The sequence below is a fragment of the Fragaria vesca genome, linkage group LG5, assembly GCF_000184155.1.
Source record: "Fragaria vesca subsp. vesca linkage group LG5, FraVesHawaii_1.0, whole genome shotgun sequence".
Classification (NCBI taxonomy): Eukaryota; Viridiplantae; Streptophyta; class Magnoliopsida; order Rosales; family Rosaceae; genus Fragaria; species Fragaria vesca.
Window position 1 is genome coordinate 13,472,701 of NC_020495.1, and position 13,447 is coordinate 13,486,147.

Consider the following 13,447-nt stretch of genomic DNA (forward strand, 5'->3'; position numbering starts at 1 on the left):
ATGGCTCATCTAATCACCAAATCCATCTTGTTTTGCTCTCTTCTCACTGTAACATTGCTTCTCACACCCTCCAAATTCCTAACTTCCCACATTGTGCTCCCACTAATTCCCATCATTGCCTACTTCTTCTATTCAATTTTCACTTCCTCTAATCTTCCTCCTGGCCCTCTCTCCCTACCAATCTTTGGCAACTGGCTCCAACTAGGCAATGACCTCAACCACCGCCTTCTTGCAACCATGTCACAAACATATGGCTCTATATTCCTCCTCAAACTTGGCTCGAAAAACCTGGCTGTGGTTTCGGACCCCGAGCTAGCAACTCAAGTCCTCCACAGCCAGGGAGTAGAGTTTGGCTCTCGCCCTCGCAACCTTGTCTTCGACATTTTCACTGGCAATGGCCAGGACATGGTGTTCACAGTTTACGGTGATAATTGGCGCAAAATGCGCAGGATCATGACGCTTCCATTTTTCACCAACAAAGTTGTGCAACATTATAGCAACATGTGGGAGGAGGAAATGGATCTAGTTGTACATGATCTAAGCAAAGATGAGGGAGTGAAGACTAAAGGGATAGTCATTAGGAAACGCTTGCAACTGATGTTGTACAACATTATGTATAGAATGATGTTTGATGCCAAGTTTGAATCACAAGAGGACCCCTTGTTCGTTGAAGCTACCCGGTTTAACTCCGAAAGAAGCCGGTTGGCTCAGAGCTTTGAATATAACTATGGTGATTTCATTCCTTTGCTCAGACCATTTCTCAGAGGGTACTTGAACAAGTGCAGGGACTTGCAAACCAGGCGACTGGCCTTTTTCAACTACTATTTTGTTGAGAAAAGAAGGTAACTTCTCTTTTTTGGTCATATTTTCTTTGACCAAGAGTATTGTTCTCTATCAAAACTCACACAACGTTAGAATTAACTAGAATACGAAGTTTCTACATCAAATTTATAGATATTTATGAAAGAAGTGATCGCTAAATGTGGTATATATAATTTTATTGTATGTTAATCTGAGCGTGTTATATTCTTGTCACTTGTGTTTTTGTAGGCAAATTATGGCTGCCAATGGAGAGAAGCACAAAATAAGTTGTGCCATAGATCACATAATAGATGCTCAAATGAAGGGTGAGATCAGTGAAGAAAATGTGCTCTACATTGTAGAGAACATTAACGTTGCAGCAATTGAGACAACCCTATGGTCCATGGAATGGGCAATAGCTGAGCTGGTGAATCATCCTACTGTCCAATGCAAGATCCGGGATGAAATCTCAACAATCCTTAAAGGAGCTGCGGTAACAGAATCCAACCTACATGAATTACCTTACTTGCAAGCAACTGTAAAAGAGACATTGAGGTTACACACCCCAATACCTCTGTTGGTACCCCATATGAATCTTGAAGAAGCAAAGCTAGGAGGTTATACCATCCCAAGAGAGTCCAAGGTGGTTGTCAATGCATGGTGGTTAGCCAACAACCCTGCCTGGTGGAAAGACCCGGAGGAGTTCCGGCCGGAGCGGTTCTTTGAGGAAGACCGTGGCACAGAAGCTGTGGCAGGTGGTAAAGTCGATTTTAGATATGTGCCATTTGGTATGGGAAGGAGGAGTTGTCCAGGGATCATACTTGCACTGCCAATTTTAGGGCTTGTTATTGCCAAATTGGTGTCGAATTTTGAGATGAAGGCTCCTCCTCGGGTGGAGAAGATTGATGTTAGTGAAAAAGGAGGGCAGTTCAGCTTGCACATAGCAAACCATTCAACTGTTGTGTTTAACAAACTTGGTTCATGACTGCCCATTCCCAATTGGTTTCACGAAAAGGTTGTATTGTTTGAAAAATTTATATATGAATTCCCCTAAACATGTTTCCTTAGCTTGATTAATAGCTCGACTAATCTCAATTTCCTTACAAGGAACATATTAGCATTGCCATAAATCATAATTTTGAATCAATTGGATGGAAAGGAAGCTTCTGCAGCCTGCAGGATACATCTAACAACAATGGGTCCAAGCATGAGTAAATTATCCAGTACAAGTGAATCATTAAACTGCTTATCAGCTCCCGAGTTATAACAAGGAAATGTTTGGATGAATATGTTCCCATCATGCTCACTATCGCTCCAAGCAACTTCGACTATATCGTAACACCACATTCTGGTCACTTGTAAAAACCTCATGATCTCAATTATGCTCCAGTCACTTCATTACGAGCTAACATGAGAAGTGGAAGCATGATAGGAGCTGATCTTGAAAGAAAATTGACAAGAACCCAACAAAAAACAGAGGGTACCACAAGCATTTAATTCAACTATGGCAGCACCTTTAATTCCATTGATGTCACTTGAGTATATTACTCCACACGGTCCCGGATTCAATGTATACAACATGATCAAGATGGAAAGGGGGAAAAAACTTGTAAGCGTTCACAGAGAGTTGATGTATCTAGTCACACGGCAACCAATTATCGCTACTGTGAAACCTCTGTTTCCAGCATAGATGTGATGACCTGCAGGAAGAATTCTACAGATAAAGTGAATTTGCAAACATGATACCTCGGCGAAGGCTTTCACTTGCTGCTTCAAATTTCTTCTCCAAATCAACTTCTCCAACAGCATTAGCAGCTGTTCGCAACTGACAAAAAAAAAAAAAACTCAAATATAAATGCCTCAGATAACTTTGATGCAATCTTCAGTTCTCATGCACTTACTATTTACTTATTTAGGCACTATTTCATGGAGATTCTAACCACAATTTCAGAACCAATATTTGATGGAAAACTGGAATTTCATTTACAAAACTTAAAAGCTCTAAGCAGGACTTGTATAAAGTAAAACATTCCTGCATAACAGGATGAAAAATTCAATAAATACCTGGTTCAAAAATTCATCAAGTCTTCTGGCAGATCTGATGATACTGCCCTCAAAGATTTCTGTCATTTGTATAACTTCCGCAAAACTTGCACCCTGATAAAAGATTTATTAGCAAACGAAAACAAGAAGGAATAGCCCAACAGGAAGATAATACCGCAATAAGTCCTTTGCTGAAAAAAAAAAAAAAAAAAAANAAAAAAAAAACCTAACAAAGAATAGAAACCTACTAAATAGAACAAGATTAAATTAACCGAACGCTCCAAGCAATGCAACTTCAATCAACCAATATAGAGCCAAAAAAAAAAAAAAAAGTAACAGTACAAAGAAAAAATAATCCAAAATATATTTGGACGCTCTTAGTTTGACAAGTCTAACACATTCTTGTTTTATAAATTATAATCAACAGATAGATAAATGATCAGCAACTGCAAAAGTGATGTACTAGATATTGAGACTAGCAGAAAGCTCTAAAACCATGTTGCACTAGTAAGCATGAAAAAATGTATTACTGACTTGCAACAGCAAACGGATGTTGAATCATAATGAGATTAATAGAATTAAAGTTTTCATTGAAAAGACAATGGTGCAAGAGTCAAAAGTGTTATCTTGCTCACCATGATTCCTCCATTTATTACATTATTAAAAGAATCTAAATATATTAAAAAAAAAAAGAGAGAGAGAGAGAGAGAGAATAGCAACGTTTTCCTGTTTAACATCAAAGCGACCATGACCACCTGGAACAGTTGTTTAGTTATATTACACTTCAAATCTTTAAATCAACATCCTATACGAATATCAGAGGTGATTAACGTTTCGCTTAATTAATTAGATTAATTTCCTTGCTCCACGTTTGTGCTATACAACAAAATAATACTTACCTTTGACCAACAATAAATCACATCCATCAAGAATGGCCTCACTGTTGATTCCACATACTCGTCTACATCTGTTTCTAATTTGCATTCATTTTGTATCTGCAACCATGTACAGGTGTTAATAATTGTTCATACATTAACCGTATGAACCAAAATCAACCTTTTTCAATACAGCACCTCTGCTATTCTTCTTGCACTCTCTTGGAGTTGTTGTAAGGGTCTTGCAAGCTCTGACCTCAATTGTATCTGTTCATTTGATCTATCTCCTGGAATAAAGCAACTTGCAAGAGCTGCAATTTGGTGATGATCTAAATCGTTGAATGTACCTGATTACAGCATGTTTGAGTAAAGGAAGTCAGTGGGGGTCCTAAAGTAAACGTAATTTAAACTGAAAAAAAAAACGGACATTTCACTCCTGAGCTTAGCTAATAAGCCCAAACTTGGCTTCAATAGCTTTCAGCTGTTGCACCTAGTCTGTTTGATATCGGACCTGAAGAAATAAAATGGAAGGGTGTGTGATAAGTACCATTAAACATCAGTTCAGTAACAAGAAGTTCATCTCCGGTGTCTATCAAGCAGGCTGCCCGCCCCTTCAACTGGACAACACCCTCGGCATTAATATGACCAAGCTTCTTCAAGACCCTTGAACGGTTCTTAAGTTCATCACGAAATTTTTGAAGCTGCAAAATCAAAGAAATGAAATTAGATAACAAAAAAGTGCGCTACCAGCAAAGTTGAGTGCCTATATTGATTGTATTCTTTACAATAATAGATGGATGAAGCATCACAAACTTTATCACAAATGCAGATATGTTAAGTCTGTCCCAACCAAAAAGACTTTAAGAGAGCAGTGAAACCAGCATACCTGTGATTCACGCATTTTGGACTTCAGTTGTTGAATTTCATGATTCACCTCTGCTTTCCTTTGGAAACATTTAATCTGGTGCACATCTTGAGACTGCAGTAAACCAGATAGATAGAATAAGGGCAATGTTCATTGGAAGAAATGATAATGTTTTCTTCAGATAAAAATTCTGCCTTTAGAATTTGATTTGTAGAAAATAAGATGTTTTTAAGTAAATATGGCAAACCTTATGCAGTGGGTGTGCATATAATCTCTCTTCAAGTGCTTCTATTTGATTAACCAGCTCAACAATTTCAGGATCTTGAATGCCCATATCCTAAAAACAAATATAAATTTGAGAAAAATATGACATGCGTATTTAGCAACTAATGTCTAGTTGCAAATATTGACACCATGAAATGGTTCATAGAAAAATAAATGATTGGAGAACATATAATAAATAATATTCTTCAAACAAGACACTGGAAAACACCTATCAACGACTACCTAAAAAGTGGATTTAAAGACAGGAAACTTTCATCGCTATGTGGTAGACAACAAGAGTATGTTCTACCAAACCCACCCTTTAAAGACATTTATCAAATACCTTTACAGGATTCAGCTTTGGAAGGCCTTGTGGAAAACGTGTTCCCAGTTCCTGCACTGCAAGAAGTATATTTTGCCTTGCCTCCAGTGGCCGCAAATCAGAAGGAACATTTATTCGCAGCTTGCTTAGAGTAGATATCAGCGGCAACTGAACAGGGACCTAATACAGATGAAAAGAAATTTCAGAAACTGTATAGTCAACTAAACTTTAAAATGCATGATGAACCACATCTAAAATTTATTGGCTAAGCCACTTGCAACTTACTACATGCATTTCACCCTTCTCTCCAGGGCGAGGGGGACATGGTTTTGGCTGTGAACTGTTCTCACTTGAACCAGGAGAACAGTGAAGCAAAGTATCTACTATATAACCACCACCACGTGAAGAAGCTCCTGATGAAGGCTTTTTAACAACATTAACTACAACTCCCCAACCCCAATCTGTTCCACCTTCCCTTATCTTAACCTGCGAAAATGAAACCACTTTCTATTAAGAACAAGCAAAGCATGACTTGCATTCATTGAATAAACCTGCATTCTTACTTAACAAACAATCAAGGTGAAGAAACCAATACTTTTTAATTTTGGTCAAGCTGACTTGTGTATATATGATTGACAGCCTATAAGAACGATCACTATCAATCAATGTATAATAATTGGCATGACAAGAAAACAAGAGTGAAGTTCTTTTAGTTCTACCTATCACTGCAGCACTTCAATTCAGAATCACACTAGAATGACTCAAATTAGGAAAAACTGGATCAAGTTATTCACTTGTAAAGCATTAGAGAAAGAATTCTATATTTAAGTTAGAATTAAACTTCAACCAGCTTGTATTAGGGGTAAATAAAAAATTTAGAACAAAGGAAATTCCAGCGAACCAGCATATTCAACGTGAATGCATAAACTATCTACTTGAAAAAGGTCAGATCAAATCTTCAAGCAGTCTGATCGTTCTTGCCACATACCAAGCGACCAGTAAGAAGAAAGATTAGAACTCTTTCAGGTCTCATTATCTCTGACATCATTTTCTTCTCAAGTTGGGCTATATCAAGTTTTATCTTATCATACTCTGCAACTTCAGCCTGCAAAACATAAAAATTAAAAATTAAAGAGTTGAAAAATCTCAAAAATTAAAATAAGAATCAACAACAATAACGAAGAAAAAAGAACACTACCTCTCCTGATGAATCAAGCATTTCTGCTTCCTGCTCAAGCTGTGAAACCTTCTTCCCTATATCAGGTAAAGCCTGATAAGACAGAAAGATCACCAATGGTTAATTAGTATGCACCCGACATGAGTGCAAGAAAAACTGAATAGCTATTGTTTCATGCTTTTAGTCGAGAAAAAAAAATTAAGCAATTCAGTAGGAACCTTTTCATGCTGAAATTGGTGAAAGGAATTCTTTATCACATGTTCAGCTGTGAATTGGCCTTCCGCACGGCTCAGCAAATTCAAAATTGAATAGTAGCTGAGTCTGAAAGTACTAACCAAAGGAGCTGGTTTACCCAACACCATGTCCTTAAGTGTGTTCATTTCCATCTGGAAGAAGTAAAGAGAAAATTATTCTATTAGCTTTCTTGAATCTTTCAAACACACATGGGGCTGTTTTTTTATTTGTGCCACAGAACCAATCATGATGAAATAACAGGGATTTTTATTCCTTTCTTTTATTATCATTCACAATGAAACTTAACAAAGCAGTAATAAGTCCCAAAATGAAGATTAAATGGAACTTTAACATATTGAAAGGAGGATATTTTAAGCATTTACAATATCGTTTAGAAATCAGTAAGGCTTTTATGCAATAAGAGAGAATCACCTGCTCATCAATCATTATGATACAAATACCTTGCTCATCTTTGCCACGACGCCCGGCCCTACCGCTCATCTAGAGTTAGGATAATAGATTAAATCATTAAAATATGATATACAACTGTATTTACTTTTGCTTCAGATTTCAAAAAGGAAAAAAGATTAGCTTACTTGGATATACTCCCCAGACCCAATATATCGATGACTATCACCATCCCACTTTTTGACAGCTGTGAAAACAACAGTTTTTGCTGGCATGTTTATACCCATTGCAAACTGTCACAAAGTACAGACATTGAAAAGTTATTGACTTTAACATTTAAGCTACAATCTAAAAAGCTACAGCTACTAATTGTGCCTAAGGGGAGATAAAAGACAGAATGGTTCCCAAAGGAGTTCTTACTGTCTCAGTAGCAAAGAGGGCCTTTACAAGGCCTTCCTGAAAAAGGAGTTCTACCAATTCCTTGATAACAGGAAGAAGGCCAGAATGATGCACAGCAATGCCTCGCAGAAGGAGTGGCAAGATTAACTCAACAGCAGGCAACTCTCTGTCTTCCTCATTTAAGCAGAGTATTGCATTGCGAAAAACCTGTTCAACAACATCTTTTTCCTCTTGGGAGTTGAAGTCAAGCTTAGACATATCCATTGCATGATGTTCACATTCTCTTCTACTGAAGCTGAAAATTATAACGGGCTGAAATTTCTTTTCCATAATCATCTGAAACATAAAGAAGGCAATGTAAATAAATGAACTGCTAAAGAAAGAATACTATTTATAAGCAATACCAATGTGATATAATCACCAATGATGGTAGGGAGAAAAATAAAGCAATCAGCAATTATTAGGTAAGAGAAAAATGTAAAATAATATCTCACATGCATAACTGAAGGAAGATGGAAACCCTACACTAACACAGATATCCTTGGCATAATCAAATCCAATATATTTGCTCTAAGAGCATAGCAATGGGTACTGTAGCTTAATTTCTTTCATATCATGCAGTAACCCAACAGCTATCTGACTTGCCAACAAGCTACTTAAGAAACTTCCGCTTGGTGATAAGATATTAGATCAAGGAATGGCATACTCATTTGTAGTGAAATTTATGAAACCTCTAGTCTGTTAACATAGATTATCTTACTAGCATATCAATGAAAATTAATAAAATTTGTTAATGCTAATCAAATCACACAAGTCAAGCACCTGTTTGGAAAAGGAAGCAGCTTTACAAGGGGAAACATATTTGGATGATGAGAAACTATGAAGAAGAATATACTAAACCTTGTTTTTTATCGCCTAGTATGTGGACCTTTATAAGATGATGCCTCAGGTTGTTACATCTATAGTGTATTTGCATATTTACAATGAATTTGAAATTTCATGCCTATGATGTCTTTAAAATGTCGACTACATAAACACCTTAGGCCAATTTGCAGAAGTAAAAGTTATGCTGTAATGACCTACATTGATAGACAAACTATGAACTTGTGAAAAACCACACAATTTAAATCACACAGCAAGGATACCAAGAGTTAGAACAAAAGAGCAAACCTTCACAATTTTGAAAATGTCAGAACCGCCCGGCCCAGCACTCCCACCTTTTGCAATTCTCCCACCGGCCTTGCCATTCGCACTCCTGTGACCTTCCCCCACTTTCTGCTTCGAGAAACTATCCTGCAGCTTCATAAAATTGTCCTCCTTGAACTGCTCATTCTCGTCCACCACAAGATGCAACCCAGTCCCACCCACGGGGAAAATATAATGCTGCAGCGGAGTCGGCCTAAAATCCGTGTACACCACGTGACAAGGCTGCTTATGCACATTACAAATCCACTCCGCAAACTCAGTGGCATTCGACATTGTAGCCGAGAGAAACACCATCTTAACCTCCGGCGGCATGAATATAATACTCTCCTCCCAAACCACCCCTCTCTCCCTATCCTTCATATAATGTATCTCATCGAAAATCACCCACGCAACTTCCTTCAAAACCTCTGATCCCCTGTAAAGCATTCCCCTCAGAATCTCAGTAGTCATAACCAAACAACTCGCATTCGGCGAAATCGTCACATCCCCAGTCATCAATCCAACATCCTCGAACTCCTGATTAAACTCCCTATACTTCTGATTACTCAAAGCCTTCACCGGAGACGTGTATATCACCCTCTGCTTGTCTCGAAACGCCATCGCAATCGCGTACTCCGCAACCGCAGTCTTCCCGGCCGACGTGTGCGCCGAGACGAGAACCGACTCGTTGCGCTCCAAGCACGCCACGGAGATCTTCTGAAACGGATCGAGCTCGAACTTGTAGGTCTTGGCTATGGGGCCTTGGAATGCGGGGTTCGAGAGGGTACCGTGGACCGACTCGTCTTTCGTCGGAGTGTAGCCGGCGGGGACGGCGACCTCGTGGAGACATGTTCTGGTGAGGTTTTGTCGCTTCGGAGGAGAAGCTTCGTTAGGGTTTGGGGTTTCTGAAGGCTCCGGCTCTTTTCGTTTTCCAAGGGTTTGAGATTCTTCTTCCATTTTCTGAAATTATTAAGTTTGATTGAACAGAGAACACGAGGAAATTAGGGTTTCTTAAATGCGGTTTGATTTGCGTACCTGAGAGTGGAGTGGAGTCGGTGCCGTTGCAGAAACGGAGAGCTAGGGTTTTAGGGGAAGAGGGAGATAGGGTTTTAGAGGATTTACAGTAGCCGTGGCCGTCTCTGTTATGGCGTTGGCTTCTTTATGTGGTTTTTAGATCCGCCTGAGGTGCTCCGGGCCGGGTCGGGCTCGTTCTCGGTTTGATTTTAAACCGTTAAAACAACCCGAAAAGAAGACAATGTTGATATGTAAGAATTGGATGTTAGATACCAACAACGGGCATTTGGTCTAGTGGTATGATTCTCGCTTAGGGTGCGAGAGGTCCCGAGTTCAATTCTCGGAATGCCCCAATTTCTTTGTGTTGCAACTTTTTTCTTTGAGCCATGCATGGTTGCCCTAAATTGTGGTCGCAAGGAATCTAGAATTTGAATGTCTTCTGGTGAGCCACTGGTAGTGATAGTGTTTGGTGGCTCATCTTCATTGTGTATACAATTAATTAGCCCTTTAACTTTCCAAACTCACATAACCAACTTTCATTCTTGAGCTCTACACATTTACACTTGATACTGTGCGATAAAAGTTTTGTGCTACTGCTTTTTACAATATACTTGAGTGGGACAATTCCAATCGAAGGGGAAAAAATCAATCAAAGGACAATGAACTTTGATACTGATTTTACAACAGCATTATGGCATCAACAAATACAAGCATACCATAACAAGTTCGTCAGTGGCGGAGACATCGGCCCGCCCCTGAACAGAATCTACTAGAACATCAAGAAATCTCGTGTATGGGTACTACGTTTTGAGAACTTCAGCTTCATTCCAGTGCTTATGTTAGGGTTGTGCCAAAAAGTTAGAAGCCACTCTAATATCAAATGATCACTTCTTATATTGGCATGCTCCAGGCAGTCGAAAGTGGCAAGTGGCATGTAACCAGAGACCAAATTGTGGTCTTATCCGCTGCTGATCACCATGAAAGATATACACCCATATATTTTATGCTCCTATGGAGGAAGAAAAATTGTCAGGATTTTGGTACACTATACTAGGCATTTCCACCGTCCGAGCTGCTGCAAGCTTGATTTGGGAGCACTGTATTGCCCCCAAAATCTCCATCCAAGCTCATCTGCTGGACTTCTTGTGGGGACAGAATCTTGATGCACCGAACACAGTTCACAAACTCCCTGGAATACCAGTAGTCAACTATTAAGAGACTAGTTGTGCAACAGAAAATCCCCAAGAAATAAGGTTATGCAAAACAGAAAGATGATTCATAGTACGTTGTAACTGAAAATGGGACAGATACTTACTCCCAAGGGTCATCTCCAACTAGCAGAACATCCTTCTCATGATCTACATAAACTAGTTTCCAACCTACTCTCCCTCGGTCCTCTAGCTGTCCTTCTATGCCAAACCGACGAGCCAGATCATGTTTGAGGTCATCATAACCAGAATAGCGTGTAATATCTATAGATCTCCCAACAGCTCCACGTTTGTACACCTTTACAAAATTATCAACCACAAATTAGAGCCAAATAAAATGATATGAAACCCTAGCATGAGATGGCTTTGCTTTAATGTATATGTAAAAACATCCAACCTTGGTGTACGTTCTCATGCGCTGAAATTGTGCTGCTGGTGCCCATGGGGCACCACCGTCCAGAAAACTGCTATCATTTATAGTGGAGTCAATTGACTGAAATGTCATATCTGGAACTCCAAAGGACTGGGAAACCATTGAAGATGAGAGCTCCTGCTGAGCATCTTTGGAATTTTCAAAGTTGCCAATCATGCTTCCTGAAGTAATATTATTCGTAATATCCTTCCCTATCCCCACTATGCCCTTTTCCAACAAAGGATCAGAACTCAATGGTATTCCCAATTGGCTATCAATGTTAGAACCATATGAAACATTATTTCTCTGATCAACCTGAGCTTCCACTTCTTGACTAGGTTCTCTGAACAACATTGACTGTGGATTGAAAGCCAATGGGGTATTATTGTGCTGTAAATGGACATCATTCTGAGAGAGGCCAGCTGAAGTTGTTGAAGACGAAGTGTCCAAGTAATCTGTTTGGGCAGCTACACCATTCAGGTATGTGTGTGGGTTAAGCATCCCTTGACTTTGGCTCCTAGTGATGTTCACTGAAGGCTTGACTTCAGACTTATGCTGAAACCCTTTCACTAAGTTACCATTAGATGGCATTGTTTCCAAGGCACTTGAACTCATAACCATGTTGGCAGACTGAGCCATGTCTTCCCCGGTTAATGAGTTTCGATGAGCCCTGTTGTTCGTCAATGGTTGAACTACAGTTGGACAGTTGTTTGTGGAGGGTGAAGTGGAACATGATGGACCCTCATCTGTTAACCCAGACTGCCCTGCTCCTGCAACTCCTGCCATCATACCGCTACCAGCTCTAGAGAGCTGATTGGTTGAGCCAGTTGGAGGAAGTCCCATATGCCCCGACATGTCAGCCAAAATACCAGGTTGCTGCTGTTGAAGCTTTGACTGTGGCTGTAAATGCGAAAACCGACCATTAGGTTGGTTATTATTATAAATAGTCATCTGCTGTGGCATCGTTCTTGACTGAGGATGTGAGATTGGTGCCGATAGAGGCATATCTTGCATTTCGCTTGGAGTTGAGGGTCTCGGGAAGCTCTGAGACACATCTAACAATTGCCTCTGCTGGTCCTGGAGCTGGAGAAGTTGAGTAGGCTGCTGTTGCAGTGCCTGCTGTGCTAAGTATGATTGCTGGTGCTGCTGAAGCTTCTGTAATAATTGAAGTTGAAGCTGATTATCAGAGAGATGTTGTAATTGTGGGTTCATTTGATCAGGCAGTGGAGTCTGAATAAAATTTTGCTGTTGATTCTGACCCACATTTTGTTGGTGATGCTGCTGCTGCTGCTGCTGTTGTTGGTGTTGTTGCTGTTGTTGTTGGTGCTGCTGCAGGTTCTGAGGAAGGTTTCTTTGAAGTTGATTTTGAGTAGAAGATTGCTGCTGAAGAATACTGTTAGCCTGGGCAAGGGACTGAGGTTGCAGAAGCGGGGACTGAGGTTGCAGAAGCGGGGACTGAGCTTGGCTGGAGGGTAGACTTTGATTAACCAAATTTTGCCTGGCTACTTGTGTCATATCGCCCATCTGTTGCTGTCGTTGTACCATGGATGCTAATGGGTTCATAGTGGACTGCATCTTTGGTAGTTGGTCAAGCTGTTGCACTTGCTGAGGTAACCTCTGGGCATTGAACTGTAAATTATTTGGCTGTGGTAATTGAGGAGCTGACAAGCCCATCTGCCGAGAAAGATCCACACCAGTAAGGTTCGGCATAACAGAACCAGAAAATGAAGGGTGCATATAATTTGGCTGCATAGAGCTAGCAACAGAGGAATTTTGCTGCATGTTCATCCACTGAACTAAACTTAGGCCAGGTATAACCTGGGGATCCTTCATGCACATATCATCACCAAGCCAAGGCATTGTCCTCTTAAAAATGTTATCTAAATCAGAGGATTCATCATCTGCACAAGGAAACTCAAGGTTAATCGGATATCACAAATTCAAATTTACAATGTGATGAACCAAATTTCACATGAAGTGAAGTTTCGGAGCTAGCTTAAGAGGAAATTATTTATGGCTATAAATGACATCATTTACGTGATTTACCTGGCATTCCCGGTTGCCTAGGACGCTTTGATCTGAAGAATGGTGGGGGACAGATGAAAAATGGAGCAGTAACAGGCTCAATTTCCCAGATTGAGACCCGATTACGCCTTTCCCCAGCAGTTGACTCATCCCAACCAACCTATTCAAAAATATCGGAACAAATGGCAATTAATTTACCGCTAGAAGAAGAGAGA

The 13,447-nt window shown here is 39.9% G+C and overlaps 3 protein-coding genes and 1 non-coding gene across 4 annotated transcripts in view; 2 read left to right on the top strand and 2 right to left on the bottom strand.

Moving 5' to 3' along the window:
* On the top strand, positions 1 to 1,811 carry LOC101306528 (trans-cinnamate 4-monooxygenase-like). Its single transcript, XM_004299719.1, has 2 exons — positions 1 to 842; positions 1,051 to 1,811. The coding sequence occupies exons 1-2, from the start codon at positions 1 to 3 to the stop codon at positions 1,784 to 1,786; spliced, it is 1,578 nt and encodes a 525-aa protein (XP_004299767.1). The 3' UTR covers positions 1,787 to 1,811.
* Positions 1,812 to 1,935: 124 nt separating this feature from the next.
* Positions 1,936 to 9,530, bottom strand: LOC101306821 (superkiller viralicidic activity 2-like 2-like). The gene is made up of 16 exons (XM_004299720.1): positions 8,559 to 9,530; positions 7,410 to 7,724; positions 7,178 to 7,282; positions 7,014 to 7,082; positions 6,566 to 6,733; positions 6,369 to 6,440; positions 6,159 to 6,275; positions 5,456 to 5,656; positions 5,192 to 5,350; positions 4,832 to 4,921; positions 4,606 to 4,698; positions 4,267 to 4,420; positions 3,918 to 4,066; positions 3,744 to 3,839; positions 2,866 to 2,958; positions 1,936 to 2,626 (listed from the first exon to the last, which is right to left on the bottom strand). Exons 1-16 carry the CDS (start codon positions 9,528 to 9,530, stop codon positions 2,516 to 2,518), a joined length of 2,964 nt encoding a protein of 987 aa, XP_004299768.1. The 3' UTR covers positions 1,936 to 2,515.
* Positions 9,531 to 9,867: 337 nt separating this feature from the next.
* Positions 9,868 to 9,939, top strand: TRNAP-AGG. The gene has a single exon. It is a non-coding gene; the product is annotated as a tRNA-Pro (tRNA).
* A 280-nt stretch (positions 9,940 to 10,219) lies between these two features.
* The window catches only part of LOC101296578, a 13,582-nt gene continuing 10,354 nt past the window's right edge, over positions 10,220 to 13,447 (bottom strand). Inside the window, exons 12-15 of the mRNA XM_004301350.1 lie at positions 13,254 to 13,392; positions 11,193 to 13,108; positions 10,903 to 11,093; positions 10,220 to 10,776 (exon numbers count right to left, since the gene is read on the bottom strand). Of these exons, the coding sequence (XP_004301398.1) occupies positions 10,638 to 10,776; positions 10,903 to 11,093; positions 11,193 to 13,108; positions 13,254 to 13,392 (2,385 nt within the window). The 3' untranslated portion in view covers positions 10,220 to 10,637. The remainder of the gene's footprint in view (positions 10,777 to 10,902; positions 11,094 to 11,192; positions 13,109 to 13,253; positions 13,393 to 13,447) is intronic.

Bases quoted from the DNA above. Each gene is read 5' to 3' on its own strand.
- LOC101306528 (XM_004299719.1), top strand. From the start codon at position 1: ATGGCTCATCTAATCACCAAATCCATCTTGTTTTGCTCTCTTCTCACT. The intron at 843-1,050 runs GTAACTTCTCTT...GTGTTTTTGTAG, and splicing joins TATTTTGTTGAGAAAAGAAG to GCAAATTATGGCTGCCAATG.
- LOC101306821 (XM_004299720.1), bottom strand. From the start codon at position 9,530: ATGGAAGAAGAATCTCAAACCCTTGGAAAACGAAAAGAGCCGGAGCCT. The intron at 7,725-8,558 runs GTTTGCTCTTTT...TTTATGTTTCAG, and splicing joins ACATTTTCAAAATTGTGAAG to ATGATTATGGAAAAGAAATT. The intron at 6,441-6,565 runs GTTCCTACTGAA...CTGTCTTATCAG, and splicing joins ACCAATTTCAGCATGAAAAG to GCTTTACCTGATATAGGGAA.